The 23128-nt window shown below is 34.8% G+C and overlaps 1 protein-coding gene across 5 annotated transcripts in view; it reads left to right on the top strand.

The window, feature by feature from the left end:
• Positions 1–23128, top strand: part of LOC127845307 (phospholipase A2 group XV-like) — a 62317-nt gene that overhangs the window by 32899 nt on the left and 6290 nt on the right. Inside the window, exons 1-2 of one of the 5 annotated variants that reach the window (XM_052376135.1) lie at positions 18693–18847; positions 22524–22680. The exons of 3 other annotated variants lie outside the window; for them this stretch is intronic. In XM_052376135.1, coding sequence (XP_052232095.1) covers positions 18769–18847; positions 22524–22680 — 236 coding nt within the window. In that variant the 5' untranslated portion in view covers positions 18693–18768. Of the gene's footprint in view, positions 1–18692; positions 18848–22523; positions 22681–23128 lie in introns of those variants that run through there. One more of the 5 variants, XM_052376136.1, reaches the window with a different exon arrangement.

The raw sequence follows: 23128 nt of genomic DNA, 5'->3' as shown, positions 1-23128 counted from the left end.
TGATTTGTTATGGCCTTGAAATAAACGTTTGATTGAGTGACTCGATTGTGCATTTTTCCATCGTCCCGATATATTTAATCAGACACAGCTTCTAAATACAAATCATCTTTGACATAACAAGTGGTTGTTGTTTTTTCTTGCCATCGATTAATGTAAATAATGTTCGAGTTAAATTATAAGCAATGTATACATCAATAGGTAAACGTGTATGGCATTCGCTATCAAAAATATAATTTATTTAATTTAAAATACGTTGTCATCTTATAAATATTATTTAGTTTGTGTGTAAGCAGTAATAAAATCTTAAATCCCCCCCCCCTAAAGCGAAAATGAAATATTCCTTTAGAGCATCTTTGTAACAAAACAAACAACACCAACGCGCATTGATGCAATTGAAACGAACCAAGTATACGTTTCAATTGGGAGTGAAAACTTCATTGAACACATTTGTAAAGCCAAATACTGTACATAAAAATGCTTATTTAAACATTTCACTGGTGCGTGTTAAGGTAGACACTGAGTATGATGTGTTGTATTGATTACTGTAAAAATAGAGAAACAAAATAAATTTAATGTTTTAAATAAAGTACTGCAGCTATTTGTCTTAGAATTAACTGAAGTTTAGAAGAAAAAAATACGTAAATGTTCAACGTGTGAATTTTAGACAACCAATCGTGTTAAATCGAAGGATATAAGGTATGTGACACTGTTTGCTTACATGTATCAACTGTAAATTAACAGACTCATATTGACCGACGATAGATCGACAATACATTAATAAATGCTCATAATAATAACATAACAAATCTTCACAGATGACCGTACATTATCACGTCTGGTCTTGGAGTGAAACCATTCACATAAAATTAAATGGCACCAGTAAAATATATATCTTATTTTAGAGAGTGCTTTCCAAAGGCAATCATTCCAAACACAGCCGCGTCAGAAAAAAGAAGTCACAAAAGTAGGTCATGGGTGTTGGCGCTGGCGAAGGTCAAGGTCGCGGTCGCGGAGGGCTGTGCCCCGGTATTCTCTGGGGGATACTTTGGTTCCTGATCCTTTGGTTCATTGGCTGGCCCGTTGCGTTCTTCGTCGCTGGGTGGTACGTGTTCCTGTTGCCTTTCTCCGCCTGCTGCGACTGCATGAAGACCGTATGCGAATTCCTGCTTAAGGTCGTCCAGCTTCCATTGACCTGCGCGGAGAATATGATTGCAATGAAGCCACTCTGCGGCGGCTAGACGCTCTGTTTGGGGAGGGGTAGAAGCTCAGTGGATGTTAGACGCTCTGCGGAGGTTAAACTTTCTGCGGAGCTTAGACGCTCTGTAAAGGTTAGACGCTCTGCGGAAATTATACTTCCAATGAAGGAATACCTGGATTGACAATTGCCTTAACCATTTAACGGAAATGAATACTTGCAACGAGCTAATTTATTTGAACAACTACTCGGGCATTATGTGTATTTTATTTATTTAATACATTAAACATTTTGATAAAACTGCGATTCACGTATTTTGTTTTAGATACCTTCGTTTTAAAAAACTGTGCGAAATTACTATTCCAATGACTTCATTACAGATGTCTCCAGCAATATACGGTGATTCAAATACAGCATGCTCCTTTTATGGATAAATATTACACGCGTCATGAGGAAATTTGTTTAAAAGTTTTGAGCTTCGCTGGCTTCATATTGCATAATACCCATTTTGCATGACTCGGGCCATATATAGTCCAGTCATTCTAGCCTTAAAATGGCTAAAGGTAGAAAAAATTGCAAAAGAATTTATTTGTTTGTTTTTAGGTATTTTAATATACGTAGAATTGCATGACAAGGTTAAAAATTACTTTTCTTTGGCGGAAAGTGCTCAAATTTGTAACGAAACAACATGCCTAGAACTTCAGCTGAAACCAGTGGAAATTTACAAAATTGATTATATGAAATGCATCTGGCCAGTAAGTATTAGTTTTCATAGTTTATGAAGCATAGACGACATACAAAGCATGTCTAGATGCCGGTGATGATTCTTAAATTGACTTCTCTTTTTATTTTGATCATATTTATCGTATGTCGTTGGTCAATTTACCCCACCCACTTCTTACAAACAGGTCCATTGTAAACTCAAGATCATTCTTCTAAGAAGATAATTCATTGCAACCAGAAACATTTATGCAGCCCAAGAATATCTAATATAAGTAAAAATAAGCAACTAATTTTTTACTTAAATTCCTTTTAATATATTCATGGTTAATATAATGTGAAGACAATATATACTTCACACCTTTTATATGAAATGCATATTAAAATAAATGTACATAAATTGTCGAAAAACATATTTTTGACAAGCTTATATTTTCTATTTGTTCAATATGGAATTAAAGATCATATATTGATTTGATGTCGTTTAATAATATTATTATTAAATGAATGATTAAAGTATATTTTATATTTCAAATGTGTCCTTACTGGAATCAATTTGTTGTTGGATATTTCCCAGCCCCAATCTACTGCATCCAGATTGTTGTTTCCTCGCCATATCTGTGTCTGTAGGTATGTGCGCAGTGAGTGAAAGCGAAAGGCAGCCGTGGTCGGTGGTAATGTCTCTACTTGGACGGATGTTTTACTTGTGCAAACCTTCTGGGTGAACTTTCGGAATCTCAGGATATCGAGCCCTTCAGAAGGAACACCGTTGTTGAGAAGAATCATTGCCTCTTCACTACGAGTTGTTATTTCGTTAACGTCTGGTTCCTCTTCATTAAATATCGCAATGGTCCGTCTGAATTCGGAACTGGTTTTGAACAACTTTAGTACGGCTTCTTTGCTGATACCATGTATCCTAGAAGTCGTATCACAACCTGTGTATGCATGTATGAACGGAAGCATGCTGCATAACTCTGGTCCAAGTACAGTTTTCGTTTTCTTGATATCCCAGACTTTATTTGTCTTATTTGCTCGCCTTATATCTGATTTATAAAGCAGATTGTGACTTGAATCGTCCCCATGGTGACACAATAATACAAGCACGTCAGTGTCTTCGTCGACAACGACCGTATCATGCGATGTTGCTTCTTGAACTGCAGTGCTTACTATCAACGTATCAGCGTCATCGACTGCTTGTATTGCATCCACGTTGTTGTCTCTCAGGTATTTGCTCAGGATGGTTAGAAAGTTCTGCTTGTTTTCTGTGTTGTTGAGGAATTTTTCCTTATCTGACCTGAACGTCGTATCAAGGTTAAATAATGCCTTTGTCCCTATTTCCTTTCGTTCGCCTCATATGTGTAACATCCTTGAGACTTGGTGAGGAGGAATACCCGTCAAACACAACTTTTGCTCTGTTGCCATAGTGTTGTTGAATACTTCGAAGGTATTGTTGGCATATCTGCTGAAATGTACTGTTTTTCTTCCATGGAACACGTTGCAGCAATGACTCACCATCTAAAACATATGTTGGTGATTGTAGGAAGGTGTTAGCTTGACAGTCACCCATATTCCAAATAGCTTCGGATAAATTCGGTTTGTTAGCCTCTCTTAGAAGTCCACTTTTGTCAAACATAGACGATGGAACTTGGCACAATTCATACTTGAAGCATAGACTGTCTCCAATATTTCTTGCAATCCAGTGTCAGTTAAAAAGTGCCCTATGCACCCCAAGAAACTCATCTGCATATGGAATCCACCCAGTCTCAATACTACCCGTCTTAACGGACTGTCAGCATTCTGTTCTCTTATTACTGTATGAGCTTTCAGGTACAGTGGTTGGTCAAAGGTTATGATAGGTGTCACACTAAATTTCTCTGCTTGCTTTGCAACAAACCATAAAGTAGAGTTGATACATGTGAGATCACTGTCTATCATTGGCAAAAATGCCATGTCAAAAAAAACATTTGCTGCCCCTGGATGTGTTCCTTGCTGAAATGTCTGCATAAATCCTGACCAATTAGGTCTTGTCTGTCTTGCAATCCAAACAGATTTGACCAACAAGTTGGCAGAATGGAAGAAATTCTTATTCTTTGGGGAAATCTCAGTCAGTTCATTAAATTTGATGGGCGGGACTGAAGCCTCGGATGGCTTGTAATACTTAATTTCAATGTTGGCCTCTGATAACTGGCTATAGTTGGCATCCGTCCTTGGTATATTCCAACTGGTCTTCTGCCCTGGGGTTTTACAAGAAATTATACCCATTCCATGAAAAGTATTCAGTCCATCAAGTGTCCTCGAATTGTGGTCGACATTGTCTGCTACAAATTGCATGAATTGTCCAGGGAAGTAATCTTTGAACAATGTTGAGTTTGAAGCTGCTGCATTGATTTCAAACTTTTGTACTTCACCATATGATGAGCATAGGCCTAATTGAAACAAAATATCAATAAGGAACCTCGAACTAAACTGGTGATGCATTTGTAAGCCTAAGGACAAATAACATTTCTAGGGGCACAAGCTTGCATTATTGCTTGCCCGACAACAGCGATTTTCAACTTACAATCTTTCTCAACAAATATGTTGTTCAAAAATATCAGTAAACTCTTTGGCAAAAATGCTAAGTTGTCTTCAATTGATTTAACATTTTCTGATGCTGGGTAGAACGACTTATAATACTGCATGGGTTGGATGTCATTTTTGATAAGTTTAGCTGCTGTTAACAAGATATTTTCTCGTTCATTTGATGCCTCATTTTTCTGACTCTTGTGAAAATTATGAATGATATATGAAGCTGTAATCTTTAAGGTTATAATGTCACTTTTACCATCTAATTCTCCTATAACAATATCAGTACCAAAGTGTTCTATCAGTTTGTTTTTCATATGTTTTGTACTGTAAGACTTGTCACAACAGAGTTCAGTCATTTTTTGGACGAGGTCACTCACTGATATGACTTTACCTTCCGAACTTTCTACATATTTCACAACTTCTTGAAATGCTAACAATTGGTCCTTATCAACAGGCCTTCCTGGACGTTTTGAACTTGTTTTTTGTCTTTTATTTGAACGATATTTCAAAGGTATGTCTTTTCCAGTCCGGAAGTTTGTATTACATGTCTGGTGGTAAACTGCATCAGCAGCAGGCAGATCTATGATGTGCTCAATTCTTTCAAGCACTGATATACCCCAAAGGTCATTTCTTTCTTTACATTTCTTTATTATAGTTTCTTGAAAGTCAAAAGTTTTGACATCCCATACATCTCCACCCCTTTTCTTTTTGTCCGATTTAGCATAATTAGCACAGAATAAGCAGTCAGACTTAATATCAAAAGTCTCGTCCGATCTTAATATTCTGCTGTTCGCCTGGTCATCCATCATACCTTGTCCTGCAACAAAAATAATGTTTGCATAAATATATTTTAATATAATTGTAATACATACCACTGTAACTGAAGTAGAATAACGTTAAATAATGATTTGTGTTACTTCCGATAAAAGCCGCCCGGCATTTTGAATCAGTGTTGGTTGCATTTTTCGTGACCGACTCGATCGTGAAATATATGTTCTTTATATAGTAACATTCTTCAGTATACATGTAATTAGGTACAAACTGCTGGGTGGCCTGAGTGGCATAGTGTTAATAACCACTTGTGAAAAGACAAAATCCAAATATCATGGACTAGCAGTATAATTATACTTTTAACTTATCTTTTGTTCTGATTATAATACATAAAATATTTCATAAAATCGATTGTTCAGTTAATGTAACATACCATGCTGAATGAGAAAGATGGCAAAAACTACATGATCTGCTGGTCTTCTCACATGCTGTATATCACTGATGTAGTGACCTGAAATGGTGTTAATATAGATAATATTTAATATTTAGCAATTTCATGTACTTAATGAACTTTTTTAAATCAAAGAATATACATAAAATGCGAAAAACTAAGAACTCATATTCCCCGAAATTTGCGAATTTTGACACAAACACGCTTCCGTAGTTTTAAAAATTGTGCAGACCTCGGTTTATAAGTTGTCAAAAAAAAGTGTTTTTTTTCATGTATTTAGGATGCCTTTGGTAAATTTCAACTCTCCATGTGTATTTTATATGAAAAAAAGTCTACAAAGATGTATAAACGCCTCAATTTAATAACTTGATGATTCATGTCTTTTAAGAGGGCTCTGATATTCTTATAATCTTCTTTCAACTAGATTTCTGCTAAAACAGCGGCACCATTAAGCATTGCTCTATATTGAAATATTACAATTCACATCGTTTGAAATACAAAACTTCTACTTACTGTCTTTATAACGTCAAATCACAGTTGATTCCACATCGATCAGCACTTTCAACTGACTTTGCCCGCCATATTGAACTGTTTCACGTCACTTTATGACGTCATATTTATTGGAAGAAACCGTATGGTGTACTACATGAGACATAATAAAACTTCGCATTTTTCGCCATTTTCAACGTTGAATTTTAACACTTTCCCCATTGAGTTGAGACTTGAAAAAAAAACTATGAATTAATAAGACGTATGAAAATACGACCCACACGGAATAAATTCTTTTGCAATTTTTTCTAGGTTAAAAATAGACCGACTGGAGTAATATAATTATAATCAGAACTGCCTAAATATTCAAACTTTTTTAAACCGTGTATCGTTATAAAGAATACGAGTTATTCCATTGCCAGTTTGTATAAGAATATAATATGATTATAGGTGCTACCTAATTTACGGGCAAAAGCTTAATTATTTTTAAGCTATTTAAAAATTACAGTGTGATTGTAATAACATTAAAAATTATACTCACAACTCATCTTGCAGGCTGCGCATGAAAACTGGTTGTGAGCCCTGGTCTATGGTGAGGCTGAAATTGGAAACACACAAATTAGAACATTAAGGATAAAACAAAAGTTTGGTTCAATAAAAAATAAATAGTAAGACGTTTTAAAGTATTATAAAAGAACAATAGTCAATCACTTGTTATTAAATTTTTTGAAAAACATTTTTTAATAAGTTTTGTACCTACCTTTGATTGGTTCTGTTTTAGTCATCTGGTACTTTTTTACTGTTGAGAGCATCCTGTTTCCATGTTGGTCTTGGCGAGTATCTGTGTTTTATTTGTTTTGGTTAGTGACTGACATGTCACCCACCAGCATTAATTTCGCATGGGCATAATTTTGATACTTGATTAATACTTTTAATGTATTTTGGTTATCATTAAAAAAAAGATAATGCATCGGAAAAGTATATATGTGTGTACAGTTAGAGTTTGTTGTTGGAGTATTATTTGATTGTTATGTTTTAATTGGATCCGGTTAGTGACTCACATGTCACCCACCAGAAATGTAAACTTAAATGTTAATGTGACATTTGATATTTCTCCTATGTAGACAGACAGACGGTATTGTTATGCAAATCAAACAATTATTGAAATATTATTAAATAATATTTTGTGTATCATACGAAACACACATCAATAGCAACACTAACCCAAGTTATCAAATAATGAAAAAGCAACAACGCAAGAATATGCTGATAAAATTAAAAAGTATGTAAGTTTATACTGTTTGTGATATTAACAAGGGTATTGTATGATCCAGAAAAAGAATGGGATTTAGGTTATGTCAAACGTGCATCATTTTACTGCATATCGTTTGGGTAAGTAAATGTTGTTTATGTGTAATAAACGAAATGCATTTTTAAGCCAAAAAATGTAGATCAATCCAATTATTATAGATATCATGATCTGGGATATAAATTGAAAGAAAAGACAATTACTGATCAAGTGAAGTAGTTGCAAACTGCATGTTATATATTCATTTCTAGACATAATAAGGCAAAAAATAATCATGCCAATAAAAATTAGATTAAATGTGTAAGTTAAGCATTAACAAAGTAATGTCCTTTTAAGAATGAGAAAAAAAAATACTGTCAATAAAACAGACTGGTTTAATTGTTATTATTGGAACACAAAGTTTTGTATTTAATGCTTATTTGTTGTTTATTTTACCCTACCGGTTTTACCGGTGGGGACTTATGGTTTGCGCTCTGTCCGTCGGTCCGTTCGTCTGTCACACTTTTCTGGATCCTGCGATAACTTTGAAAGTTCTTTATATTTTTTTCATGAAACTTGAAACATGGACAGATGGCAATATGGAGATTATGCACGTCATTTCATTTTGTTCCTACGTCAAAAATTCTGGTTGCTATGGCAAAAAATATATTGAAAAAAATAAGCTACTTAATGGTACACATACATGTATGGGGACATCATTGCTTGGCAATAGCTTGTTTAAAATTAAAACATTTCCCATTCAAATATTAATAAAAAAAGTAAATGAACCATAGATTATTCTGCCATAATTATTTGCGGAGCTAACACATTTTAAGCATGCGCTAGTTACAAATAGTTGATTATCCATTTTTACAAATACATAAATATAGAAAATAAATTTAGTCTCTTGTGGCTGCTCCACTGTTTAAAATATTAATTTCTATGATCACTTGTGAAATAAAATTGATAATCTTTCTATGTCAACAAATATTTTCTAATCTTCTTTCATTCTACTTCTTAATGTTCTTATTGTAATTTCAAGCGCTTAAAATCCCAAGTATCATTCTCTTCAGAGCTATCTGACTCGTAAGCAGGATTCAAGTCTTTTACAACTGATTCACACATGTATGTGTACCATTTAGTAGCTAAGCTAGACTGTGGATGTACACCATCGTAAAACAAACTGTATGAAAATTTCTTTATTTTGTGCTTATTCTGGCCATTCTTGCCTCGTTTTTTAGTTTTGCAAATTAAAAGGTCTCTATCCCAACGAACTGAATGTTTTGAAAAGCGTTCATTTAGTGAGCTTATTAGTGAATTTATTTCATTGATGTCATTTTCCAAGTCAATTTGTTGTTGTGAAATTTGATCATAAGTATACATTGATTTGGTCAGTGTTCTTTTTGACATATTAAACTGTGATGAGGAAATCAATGAAACAGGTGAAATATGGACTAATTTGCATGAAACTGTACTGCTGTTGTAGGTTTTATAAACAGAATTTCTGACTTCAAGAATGTGTGATGTTTTAGCAAGATCAGAAATGTAGACGATTTCTGTACCATTGGCATGGTGAATTTTTTCAGTTAAATTGCATATGCCTGCAGCAACAATGACAAATACATGGTGAACTGATGTTGATGATGAGAATAATTTTCTTAATTTGTTGTCAAAAGCTTGTGTTAATGTTTCTATTTTTGCTCCCGGAATTATGATTGTATGTACAGTGTAAAGAGTAAGTGTTGTGTTGGACATTAAAAACTGTTTTAACTTTGCCCCTCTAGAATCTGTGGCAAAAATAATGTGATCCATGACGTTTTCTGAATCTACAATAGCAAATAAAATATGTTTTAAATACATACAATATTGTCATACAGAAAAAATTCCTCTGTGTTAACACAAACAGGACAAGTGCATCCAAATTAGAAAAATGTTTCATTTTGAGTAATTATGAAATAAATTGTGTTTCACTTCACCAGCATGTTAAATTTATTTGCAGGAAATCAATAATGCCAACAAAGAATTGAATGGAAACCAAACAGCATTTGTGGTGTATGAAAGAATGATGGAGAGTTCGTCCCCAATGTGTTTGTTATAATTTGAAGAAACATTATTTTACCTTTCTGGTTAATGTCATCAAATTAACCTGAAATTATATTAGCAGCAATTGTCAGTGTTTATATCGGGTAAGAAATTAGAGAAATGTTATAACTTTATTGAATTATAGAATTTATATTGTGGCTTAGTTTTTACATGAACACTTGCAAGCATTAAATAAACTTCTCAGTAAATTGGTTAGTAGCTGACATGCCACCCACCAAACTTACTTGAAAGTATTCAATACATTCATTCTTCTGTACCTTGTATTTCTTGGAAGTGGTTGTTGAAAGAAGTTGATAGTAGTGTTTGGAAAACATCATCATTAATCAAATTCAATTGAGCAAATTTACTTCCTGTTTGGTTGGCAAGTTTTGACAAGCGCTTAATTTCATTTGACCTTGCCTTAGTTCGAGGTGTATCAACAATATGACATAACCTGTCTTCATTAACCAATACATTTGGATGCCAAAAAAAGTCTGAAATTTCATTTGGACCCCCAGCTGTTTTTGCCCTTGAAAGTGCTACAAAGAGAGCTCCGGGATTCTTTGACTCAAAAGACTTTGTACCTGGATCAATAACTATGTAGCGATTTGTTTCACCATGTCCGATTGTCATGCCTTGACATCAGTGAATTGTTGTACCCCAGGCAAGCCTTAAAAGTAATTGTTTTCGTTTGCAACCACGACAATAACATTCCACTTTTCTTTCTGCAGGTACAAGAGGGACAATGCATGGGTTGTCTTTCATAAAAGGTGGTCCTGTGTACCTTGGGAAATGCACCATAACAACATTTGGTTGACAAAGAGGTGGTTTGTTACCATTACAGTATATAATGTCAACTATGGTCCCAATGGAGCCATTGAACAAACCATAGGGAACATTAAGATTGCAGGTTAGCATGACTTTTGCACCTCTGCATAAAAAGAGCACTCTCATTAAACCATGGACTTTGTCTTCAGTGGCACTCAAAGCATGTGGGCCATGATCAATACAGGGTATCTTAGCAACAGGAAATTCAGAATTGAGTGTCTTAAGCTGATTCATATTATGTTTGTATTCAGACGCATGAGTAGGGAAAACAAAAAGAGCATTTTGTTCAATGTTTTTCATCACATTGTTAGTATAACGACGTTTGATGTCATTCCATTGAAACTGTTGAAGCCATGTGGCATTTTCTTTAGTAAGTTTGTAGTCTCTAAGTGACATTAAAATGTCTTTAAAGTGTTTCTGTTCCTCATTTTGACGAATAATGGTATCTAAATGAACAACTTCTGAAAACTGTTGCCATACCAAAGCAACCATGCATGGCTGCTGGTATTTTGCCATTGAAATGATAAACAGGTGAATCAAGAACAGGTGGTAATTGTACATCATCTCCAAAAAATACAACAACAGGAAGCCCACCCCAGTCAGCTGTCACATTGTTTATACCATGCTTGCAATGAAACTCCATCCATCCCAATGTTGTACATCCAATAAGGGACCTCTCATCAACAAGTAATGCTTTAACGTTCTTTAGATTACTTTGTAATGTTTCCCCACGTGATCCATCAGGAGTTGACATATCCTTACAGGAAACTTTTCCTGTAGGTATTTTTAAAAAGCTGTGTATTGTTTGTCCACCAATAAGATTTGCACTGTTACCTGTGGGACAAAGGACTTGAACAGAATCATGAGAATGGAACAAGTGTCTTATTGCCTGTACAAGACATTTAATGAGGAACGACTTGCCAGAGCCAGCAGTTCCACTGACCACTAGTCGAAGAGGTGTAAATGGTAACTCGTTTTTACAGTTTTGAAGTGTTGTCATAATAATACTAAATGCAAATTTCTGTTTTGAGTTCATATTAGATAAATCTACATTTTCATATTCAATGTGGTTGTTAGGCTGGTCTTCATCTTTTAAGGACTCCAAAAAGTGTATGCCTAAACCATCTGGATAGTTGTATGAACATTGTCCCCAATCATGGTTTGGACTACAATCATCAAAAGTATAATCATCATCATTTGACATAAATTCATTATTTGGTCTTAAAGTCTCCACCCATTCTGGCTGTTCTACTATGATTTCTTCTGGCTCGCATTGTTGTTCATGAACAAAGTCATCAGATTGATTTCGTTTGGCTCTTTCAATAGCAGCTTTGATAAAGTTTGGACATGCTTCAGACTCTACAAAGGTGTTCATGACTTCAGTCCAAGTGTTTGTTCCTCTTATATCATCTAATTTCCTCCAGTCTGGCCAATGCAAAAGCAGTATGGTCCTTGAGTATTCTTCACTGAATGGCCATACTGTTTTTGTACTGTTACCAGCTATCACAGGAACTTTGCCTTTGTTGCATATAAATTGATACCATGAGCATTTTTCTTTCTCAGGCCGTGACAAATTTTTATCCAGAGGTGTACTTTTTGTGCAAGTGTTGCCAGTACCCTGGACCCAGACATGCTTACTGACTGAAACTGGTGACTGCTGTGAAACAAAGGTAAACCTGTCAGTTCATATGCTGCTTCCATACTTGAAATGTCTCTTTTTATTGTATTCATTAGCAACTTGGTGCAGAGGGATTTGCCATCAGTGCTACAAGTTTCATCAGTGGCATTTACCATTGCATTAAAAAGATCAACCACTTCTCCAGTTGGCTGATTTCCTTTGCATGCATAACCAGAAACATACTTCTCAGTTGCAATTATATCACTTTTTGATGGATTATCTGGTGAACGTTTTGAAAGGATTAAGGATATATCACCATTTGCCCGCCATGCTTGAGTATGGTACTGGAAATCCTGAACCAGAAATGGGTGGTCTCTCTTCATTTCAAGTCTAAGAGAGCCATTTTTATCCTTTACAATTGCGGTACTATCACGAATACCTTTACCTTGCATGTTTTCTGACCCAAACTCCATTCTACAGACTTTGTGTGTCATCCCCTTTTTTGAAACGAGGCAGTACGATGAACAACGGTGCAAGTTAATTTTATTTGTAAGAAGTAAATGGTCTTCTAGTATAGAATTTTCACTCTGACTTATGTCCATGAACAATTTAAAAAGGGGATTTTTAGATTCAAGTGGTGCGGGTGCATTTCCCTCGGGAGGAGGCCACAGATCCTTGTTTGGATTACCAGAGGCATCAGAACCGGCAGGATGCATTGCGGTCATGGCAAAATTTTGCTGTGCCCACTCAGAGAGCTTACTGGCACAGACCGTTTTTCAAAGCCTCATGAAGAAGATTGTGTGGTTCTCTGTCAGATCTCCAACATAGTCCATGAAAGTGAATCATGCCTCTGGATTTGGCAAACTCTTACCTGTACCAGAAAGTATCAACCTTAAATGCAGTTTTCATTACAGTTTCAAAGTATTCTTGTGTCCGAAGATTAAAGTAATGTGAGACAATGTGACTGTTATTTTGAAGAATAGAAAATAGAAAGTTTTTGTCGTTAAGATCAACAATTTCACCAGTTGTTTGTAGATTGTATTGAGTTAAACGTCTCCTTAGTGGTGCAAAGTAAAATTCAGCACAGCTAGCAGTGCTGAAAAATGAAGGGAGGCCTTTTCCAGCATTAATTTGGTACTGAATAAGTGCTCTTAACTCTTGTGCTCTTCTGGACCAGTATTGTGAAGTTCCTCGAAGAGAAGCACCAAAGTACAAGATTTTTTGTGCAATAGAACTATCACCATTTTGAATTCTTTGCTTAAGGTCAGTGATGGACATGTGCTCATCACCGATCTGTTGTTTCATGATGTATGTGCTCTGTTCTAAAGCTCTTTTATGTGAAATAATGTTATGAACTATGATCTTAAAGTACTTGTGTTGTGCAAAACGACCGTCTGTGTACCATATCAAATGTTCTGCCCATTCACTCATTGAAAAGCAAGTGCTTGGCCGATTTATGTGAAAGTCACCAACACAATTGGGAAACAAACATGGAAATGCAAGAGTAAAAAAATATTGAGTTGTAAACTCTGAAACTGGACTATTGTCTCTTGTTGGCCATGGAATAGTTACTGGATTTTTTCTCGAACATTTTTCTTTACTTTTAGGATCTGTTATTTCTTGTAAAATGGATTCAATGTTATTTCTAATATTAACTGATTCGTCTGGTAGTTGAACAGCTGAAACAGTATCGCCATTTATTTTATCAGGTGATACTTGTTCTTTAGCTGGCCCTTGGTCTTTATCAGTTGTGCTTTCAAAATTACTGCTGATTGTTTCAAGATTTATTTCCCCATTTTCAGGAAGAAGATTAAGTCTATCTTGACTAATAGTTATATCTGAGTAGGCCACATTGTTGGATTTAAGCCAATTCAGTGCTGATTGAACTGCAAAACGCCTTACTTTAAAGTCTTTGTGTATTGCATTATTTCCAGTTTTCCGGACACAAATTATTTGAATATCTGTTGGAAGTTTTGGTAAAATTTGACATGGTTCATTTATATTTTGTGGAAATGTAACACAATGGCCATTTGCCGCAATTCAACCATGCTTAAGCATACGAATATACATGAGTGGTGATATTCTGCTTATTAGTTGCTGTTCAACTAAAGATAAATGGGAAAGTTCTGCAGGGACATTTCCAGGGTCCATATTGTTTTGTTTAGAGAACATTTTAATGTCTGATTTGTCAATGTGACAACGATGACAAACTGTATTATTGTACATTTTCATTTCAATTCTACGTTCGTTACATATGTTACAGTACTTAAATATGTAAGACATTTGTTTTAACTCGAATGATCGTATGCTATCCATTGCAATGTTATGCTGGACACTTTGAGACATTGGTGGTGGAGGTGGTATTTGATTAAAATTTAATGTTAGGTTTTTGACTGCTACAGACAAGGCATAGGCATTTTTTTAAATCCGTCTTTTTCTTTCTAGTTTATCTTCATTTTGGTGAGGATGAACAAATGTTATACCCAATTTTCTACAACTCTGAAATGTGTCCAATTCCTTAGGAGTAAGAGCAGCTGTGCTAATGTGTTCATGAGTTTGTTTAAAAAGTTGTGTAGCTTTTGTGTTTTTCTTAAGGCTGTTTACGTAAGTGATTTTCAGCTTTGCTTTTTTAACAGCTTTTGATGGTATAGCACTTTTCTTGGACTTTTTTATATTCTTGCTTTGTTGTGTTTTTTGTGTGTGCAATATTGGAACTGTTGACAGAGGATTTGTTAGTGTATTTATGTTTGTGGGATTATTTTGTGATAAATGTGTATGTTTCATCAATGCTCTGTTGTTGCCTGTGTTTGAAGTGTTCTTCCTCTCTGAAAGTAGTGTAAAGTGACTGTTCCATAAATGAAGAGTCACATTAAGATCAGAGTTATGTGGTGATAAGTGAGAATGTTTTGTGTAAACAATTGAGGTTAGTCCTGTTTCAGAATTGCATATGCTGCCTTTTAACCATGTGTCTATGTTTATTGGTAAGATATCACATGCTGCTTTAATTTCACATATTGTTGCCCAACCGCATCTTGCAATCATTTGTAAGTGATATTCTTCCACTGAATCATTTACTAATTCATGTCCGCAAATGGCAGACTGCTGCCATGAATTCCAGTTTGCAGTGACATGTGTACAAATCATGTTTCTATAATAAGTGCTCATTGATATAGTACCATGTAATGCTAAACTGAGGCAGCTAAAGAAACAATTGCCATCACCTGGCACATTAAAGTTGTTAAAAACGTTTCCTTCTATTACCACTGAATTTGCATGCATTTTTAAGGAATCTAAATTGTACAGTTGAATAGTGGAATGTGTTGTTTGTATTGTTTTGCTTGAATTATAACGTGTGACACTTGTACCTGTGTTGTTTGGCCTTCTTTTTTTTGAGAGTATTATTGGAAGATATTTGTTCATTTGCATGTATTGATTTATTTATTTCCATATGCTTGGTTGTGCATCTTTGCGTCAAATGCTTGTTTTCGTCAGTTACGTGTGTTACAAGAGGTTGCTTACTTGTATTAGTTACACAGCAGCTAACAATCCCAGTTTTACTAGCATTTGACTGGTGAAGTGAAACGCAGTTCTCCATTTCGGTAGTTTTTACTTTGGAATGACATGTAATGCCTCGAATTACTTCAGCGTACGTACGTTTTTTGTGATTTTGTGTATTCAAACAGGTTGCTTTTGAACTCAATCTATTTTCAATGTGTGGTTGCATGCAGTAATTATGTTCAGCATTTGTGACATTTAAATGATCCTATTACCACAAAAAGTAGTGAAGTAAACAGGTTTTTGAACAGAGTGACTAAAATAAGAATGGTCATGTGAAACACAAATATTATTTTCTATAGTTTGGACCTTTGGGTTATTTAAATTAATTTTTGTAACTTCGGCGTAAGTACGCTTTCTAGAATTTGCTTTTGTTGCTTTCGTTGAACTTGAGTTATTTTCAATATGCGTAGGGATGCAGTAAGTATGTTCAGTGCGACTTGTAGAAGACATTTTTATAATGGGAAATGTATTACTTTAGTGAGCCAAAATAACGCTTTAATGAAAATAAATGAAATATCAAATTAAATGCTACTTTTCCTATGGTATCAGAAAATTGAATAAGTCAATGCTTATTTCTCAATGGTATAATAATTGGTATAAGTCTTTAATAAGTAGTGAAAAAATGCCAGTAAAAATAATATATACAACTGAATTACATGAACATGAAATTAAATGTTGAAATTTCTATACCATAAATACGTGAATATGTGAAGTTTTTTGACTACCAGTACTTTAAATAACACAAATGTGGATTCGAATAAAGAAATTATGTGAAATTTGTTAATTATGTGGATAATTATACCAATTTATATTTAAGTTGGTTGTTGTTATTTAGTTCTCAATTATAATTCATAAATAAACCCTTTTTTAAATAAAACATACCAAGACCAGGAGCTCTCAACAGGACAGTTCTTCCCTCAATATCTGCTGCAGACGAATACCAAAAATGCACCGCTCGCGACCGGAATTAGGGAATACACACCGGATGCTGTATTTCGTTATTGTTATTTTCGTAGTGGTGACCTCCCTTTAAATTTAAGACCTCTAAACAACGCTGGGGTTAATGATTTTAACAAAAAAGGCCTTTTAAATATATATTTTTTATTAATTTATGAGGATAATAATAAAAATAAGGTGCAGAATTAAACGAATAAAATAAATTCGAGACTAATCTTATTCGATTAAATGCGTCGGGATTTAGGCAATACATTTTAGACGGGTTATATTTCTGAACATTATGTTTGGAAAAAGTGAACGCGAAATTTAGTATCGCAGTCTGTGGAATATGACTTGTTGCCTGTTACGGCTTACGGCCGGGAAACAGGCAAACCGGAAGAAAAAAAATTGCATTTTGGCGGTCAAAAACATATTAAACAATAACATAGAGTACGATTCGCTACTTAATAGTTACAGCCATGCCGTATTATTTCATGAGGAATGCATCTACGTGTCATATAGCGTTTGTCGAAGTGCCTATGTGCTCCAGCGCTCTATGATTTTTCATCGCGAAAATAGGTGACGGCAGAAATTATTTGACTTGTATCCCTATAAGGTAATGTCTCTTTGTATTTCAGAAAAGTGATACAAATAAACGGTCAACGCCCGCTTAGCGGGCTTTTGCCCGTATTAATATAGTGGTTAGTTTCAAATAATGTATGTCAAAAGAGTACTTTTTTTTACTAATAACTAAAGTTGTTATGTTTGTTTTCACCAAAAATAAGAATAGGTATACATTTTAAATCAACTCTTACGGTCTACACTGTTATAAAACTAGCACAAATTATAGACTATTTTGTGTTGACTCTAAATACAATGTATATGGGCTGTGCTCTGTGAAAAAGAGGTTTAATGCATGTGCGTAAAGGGTCGTCACAGATTAGCCTGTGCAGTCCGCACAGGCTAATCAGGGACGACACTTTGCGCCTAAACTAGATTTTTGCTAAGAAGAGACTTTCATTAAACAGAAAATATCATAAGCGGAAAAATCGTCCCTGATTAGCCTGTGCGGACTGCACATGCTAATATGGGACGACACTTTACGCAAATGCATTAAGCCCTGTTTTCACAGAGCACGGCCTATAAAATGTATTTTGATAGCGCTCTTCGTGTGGGTCTTACAGACGTCTTCGCGCTTCTGACAATGTCAAAGTATACGATGTTTCTGCAAATGTTACCGTTCACCTATGCTGAAGAAGTACATTTGAAGTGAGATTATTGAACTCATGAAAAGTAAATTATCTACATGTACTGAATACATAACAATTGTTAATAATGCTGTACAATCCCAAATAAATAGTAAGTGTTTAATTACATTGACATTTTAACCCATGTATGCCTAGTGGACTCTCCCATCCTTCTAAATTGGATCAATTTATTTCCGAAATTAGGGATGTCTAGTATATTTATTTCTATATTTAAAATAGTTCTTACAGAAATTCCTTTAAGCAAACAGCGCAGACCCTGATGAGACGCCGCATCATGCGGCGTCTCATCTAGGTCTACGCTGTTTGCCAAGGAATTTTTTCTAGACGCTAGGCATAAATGGGTTAAGGACGCGACGACTCGAATGCTGAAGAGAACAGAACAAAAAATATCTTTATTTTGTTTCACATGTCAATGAGGTCATATCATAAATAAAATTATTTTACAAAACCAAAATTCGAAAAAACAACAATAAAGTTATATTTTGAGGACATGATTATATTAATATTTCCAATATCATACCGTTCGTGAAGTTGCACTTATGTATCACTCTTGTGTTAAAATAGTAACTTCGATTTCGGTTTTGTAAGACAAAAATTCCCTCAATACATAATCAAGCATGAGCTCTGATGTACGGACAATGCTTAATGCTAATAGTTCAATATTGTTTAGAAACTTCTTCATGCTCAAAAGATGTACATGTACGTGCACATTATAAATATTACAAAATACTGAAATTTAATATTTAATATTTTCAATTGAACATTTTGTTTCAAAACAGATAGGTCTCAAAATTCTTCCGCATCGTATAAAGTTTTCTGTGAATATCGAAACTAGCTATGTAAAGTTTCGGTTATGGTTGGGCAAATTTATTTCCTTTCGTTTGTATTTGCTTCCCATCGATCGATCATATTTCAAACAATTGTTGTACAAAGGTATGTCCTTAAATTGTAGTTGTTTCTCTTCATAATTCAAACAATCATTTTTTGCCGAAAGAGATGGCTGTGACACAAATTGTTGTGTTTATTTTTTTCGGAGTTGTACAATGTAAAGCCATGTTGAACCCAGTGGTATTAGGTAAGAACACGTCATTTTATACTGCCATTAAAACCTCTGACCTTGAAATGAAATATATGTTAATCAATACATAAAGATGCAATTTGAAAGTGTGCAAAAACCGGAAGTAGGATTTCTGGACGTATACGTCCATTTTTACAAACGCGATTATTTTTAAGTTTTAAACTCCCAAAAAGACGGATTTGTACGTTGTAACCACCAGATATATTCTAATTGGCATAGATAACATTATATTGCATTCAATTCGTTAAAGAAGGAATACTAACCCCCTTAAACCCATTATAAGTTCATTCATTCTGTAAAAGTTTTCTCCCTTCCTAAACATTTTACATTCACTTTATAGTAATAACATATACATGAAGATCAATTGTGTCGAACTCTTTTGCGAACATTCTTTGTACTTTTTTTAAGTTGAAAAAGGTACACAAAAGTGCCGACAGCTTTCAAATCAATTCGATTTTTGACCAGTGTTCTCCATCAAACAGATAAAGCCGTATATTGAGAGAGCATTTTGACTGACCCAGTATCTTTTTATAAAAAAACAAACATTTTCAAGTCAAACGTGATTCCCCCTATGATAAAAAAGTAATCGATCATATCAAAAGTCGTTGTGTCAGGTAAGAAAACTGAAAATGAGTAATCAATCAGACCATAAACGTCAATAGATTTATTAAATATCTTTGTATTTATGTTTATTGCGCGGTTGTAATGAAAAATGTATTATCGTTTAAAATATCCACATTAAATGCAATATGGATATTCTAGTTACTTAGCTGACATACTTTAGTCCACCATTTAGATTTCAACAACTGTCGTATTAATCTGATTTTATGTTAATGAAAAGTGTATGCAACCGTAATGAGGCGGAACATATATGTGACGCGTTCTGTGAAAATTGGGCAAAATGCATGTGCGAAAAGTGTCGTCCCAGATAAGCCTGTGTGTCCACACAGGCTAATCAGGGACGACACTTTCCGCTTTTATGGTATTTTTAGTTTCAGGGAAGTCCCTCCTTACCGAAAATCAAGTTAATGCGCAAAATGTCGTCCCTAATAAGCCTGTGCGGACTGCACAGGCTAATCTGGGATGACACTTTACGCACATGCATTAAGCCCAGTTTTCTAAGAACAAGGCTAATATATATTATATATAATATGGGGGTTAGACTCGAGCCACAGCGACGATAAGTGCATTGTATGCTCGACATTACCATTCATTTTCACCAGAATAAACCTACCTATTTTGGGTACTTGTACAGATAGAGCATACGCAAAATTAAGTAACACAAGAGACATAAACAAAAGAAAACCCGCACTTATCAATACCATACACCAGTTGGTCATTCGTAAAATAAATCATAGCACAAATAAAATGTTGTGAATTCCTGTAATTATGATCCTCAGAGTTAGTAACAACTTAACGTATCATATAAAACAAGTCTATTGCCAAGCAATGGAGTCCCCTACCGGTAAAACTCCATCTTTTTCAGCATTTTTTCTAGTCTATTTGTTGCCATAGCAACCATAATTCTAAACGCAGGAACAAAATTAAATGGCGTGCATAATCTTCATATTGACATTTTTCCATGTTTCAAGTTTCATGAAAAAAAACATTAAGAACTTTTAAAGTTATCGCAGGATCCACCATTTTCAGCAATATTTCTAGTCTATCTGTTGCCATATCAACCAGCATTCTTGACGTAGGAACAAAATGAAATGACGTGCATAATCTCCATATCGCGATCTGCCAATGTTTCGATTTTCATGAAAAAAATATGAAGAACTTTTAAAATTATCGCAGGATCCAGAAAAGTGTGACGGACTGACAGACTGTCAGACAGACAGAGCGCAAACCATAAGTACCCTCCGGTTTCACCGGTAGGGTACAATAAACAATCATTAAGTATCTAAAATACGATTCTATTGAATCAAAGTGGCTGTTTGTATCGATTACATATGTTCAGCTGAAATTGTTTCGAACACGTTTTTGATTAGACGTGCATCCGAAACGGTTATCTAAATATATCCCTTACATATCGTTCGTTTTCCAAGGTTAATTCCTATCCGTTACAATATGCTACGAATGTAGTTGCGCTACCTTTAACGATTTAATCGAAGATGTACAAGATAACAATCGCGACTGAACACGAACCATATAAATACAGCCCGATTGACAATCTTCCCGGTAATTAATAAATTATTGCAGTCGCAAAATATCGTCAAAGCGAGACGTTCTTTCATATGTAAGATCGACTCCGATCAATACGATGTAAAAATAAGAATAAGTCAGATTTATCGCGCTTTAATCACGAAACTATACGATTGGATACTATGATCTCGATTAACAATTAAGCGTATATCATCGTGTAAATCGTAGACATTTGCTGTACTGTTTATAAATTGTACACAAATAACACGATCTACAACAATGACTACAAAATCTGATAAGATCTGATGGGATTACCGCGATCTTTCACGATTAAGATCATGATGTAAATCGCGACGCCAATCGTGATAGTGTAAACGTAGCATTATGGTTGCCGCGCTGTGATCATAACAGGAAACCAAGCCAGAACGATGCATAACTACAAGGATTAAGCGGGCAATACTTGGCCGTAACTGAATGGTGTCAAGTGCAACAAGAAATATATTTAAAAAAGATATACGGCGTTGATTGTGGTTGGACATGTGGCTTATTTCACACTATTACGTATTGCTGGTCATAAACCTATAGATACAAAACAGAAAACCAAAAGAAGAATGGAAGTGAAATTAAAACATACGAGTCAACCGGCCACACGCGAAGTATCCGTACATATTTTTAAAATTTATACGCGCGTTCTTCGAACAAACCTGTTTTAGGGCTTTGTCGGGCATTGCTATTTGATTCGCTTATTAACAGTATCGAGAATCATCGCGCTCATGCTTAATAAATTAGTCAATATGGTGGAATAATTCTTGTTAAATTAATCAAAAATAATATTGATCATGGTATTGTTGAAAACACATTAAGAATCTATTATTGACATACCATAATTATATCGCTGAATATCTTCGTTTAACATATTTCTGGTCTAAAGAAAATTCCAATTCACCTAGTTCACGCAATAGCGTCTATATTATACAACGATTATTTTACTGGCCGCGAACTCAGGTCAGCACATAAGGTAGTCTTGAAGACGCAGCGATGACCTGTAAATAAACTCTGACATTCACACACAATGGCCGCGAACTGATCCTGAGACCTCGCGGGTTGAAATGCAATGCATTAAAGTGAGGCCACGCTTCCACTGCTCTTTATACTTTTACATGTTAACATGTTGACTGGAATATGGAAGTCAGTACTAAATATGAGAACATAGCCTTTAAGTACAAACGCTATTGCGCTGGCAATCCTCTGAAAATAAAAGGTGCACGCACAAACTGTATTGATTTCGAGAGTTGAGTGTAAAACTGTTCTATCTATTAAGCCTTTTCATTAGAGATACAATTGTTTCATGCAGTTAAACAAAGACGCGGACATGTTTCCAATGTTCTGGTGGTATACTCAAATCAGCCGCGGGAAATTGTATTTGAATTTTATTGGACACTTACACAGGTCAGGTAAGGTCAACAGCTATGCCGAAAAAATAGCGTTCTCAAATCGTATATATCACATCACGCATTCCATTTGGCAGTCCCTGGAGATGGTGGCAGTCAAATACGAGCAAGACTCAACAAACCACATAAGGTTGCCCCTTACTGCAAGAAGCAAACACAAACCTTTACAGACCTCTGGCTTGATATGAAAGAACTCACACCTTTGTGGATAAACTGCTTCGTAGATAACATGAGGTAACGCGTTCTTATTTGTTTCCCTAATGTTTGGTGCACTGTTCTTTTTTATTCATTTGTTTGATAGACTTATTATGGTTGGTTGTTCTTTATTGACCATATTTAGATTTTAATTGTACCAGTGTGCTGTCAATTGTTTTTAGATGATCTGGTTTAAACGGTGTATATGCATAGCATCAACATTTAAGTTTCAATTTGTTCTAAACGGTTCGCATGTTTTGTTAGCGGTTACAGTTAAAAATTATATCACATAGGCTTTAAAACGAATTAGATATCAGACAGAAAACAATATGACCAATTCACATAAAATGCTCAGTTATGTTTTTGTGTGTTTTTTAATTTTAATCACATCTTTCTTCAGTCTTAACCGATTGTTCCAAATAGTTTATCTTTAAAATATGTATCTAAAAAATAGATATTTAAAAGAAAACATAACAGTATTTTTTTT

This window comes from Dreissena polymorpha, chromosome 9, assembly GCF_020536995.1.
Source record: "Dreissena polymorpha isolate Duluth1 chromosome 9, UMN_Dpol_1.0, whole genome shotgun sequence".
Lineage (NCBI taxonomy): Eukaryota > Metazoa > Mollusca > Bivalvia > Myida > Dreissenidae > Dreissena > Dreissena polymorpha.
Note: the sequence above shows the minus strand (reverse complement) of the source record. Positions and strands in the feature narration are given on the sequence as shown.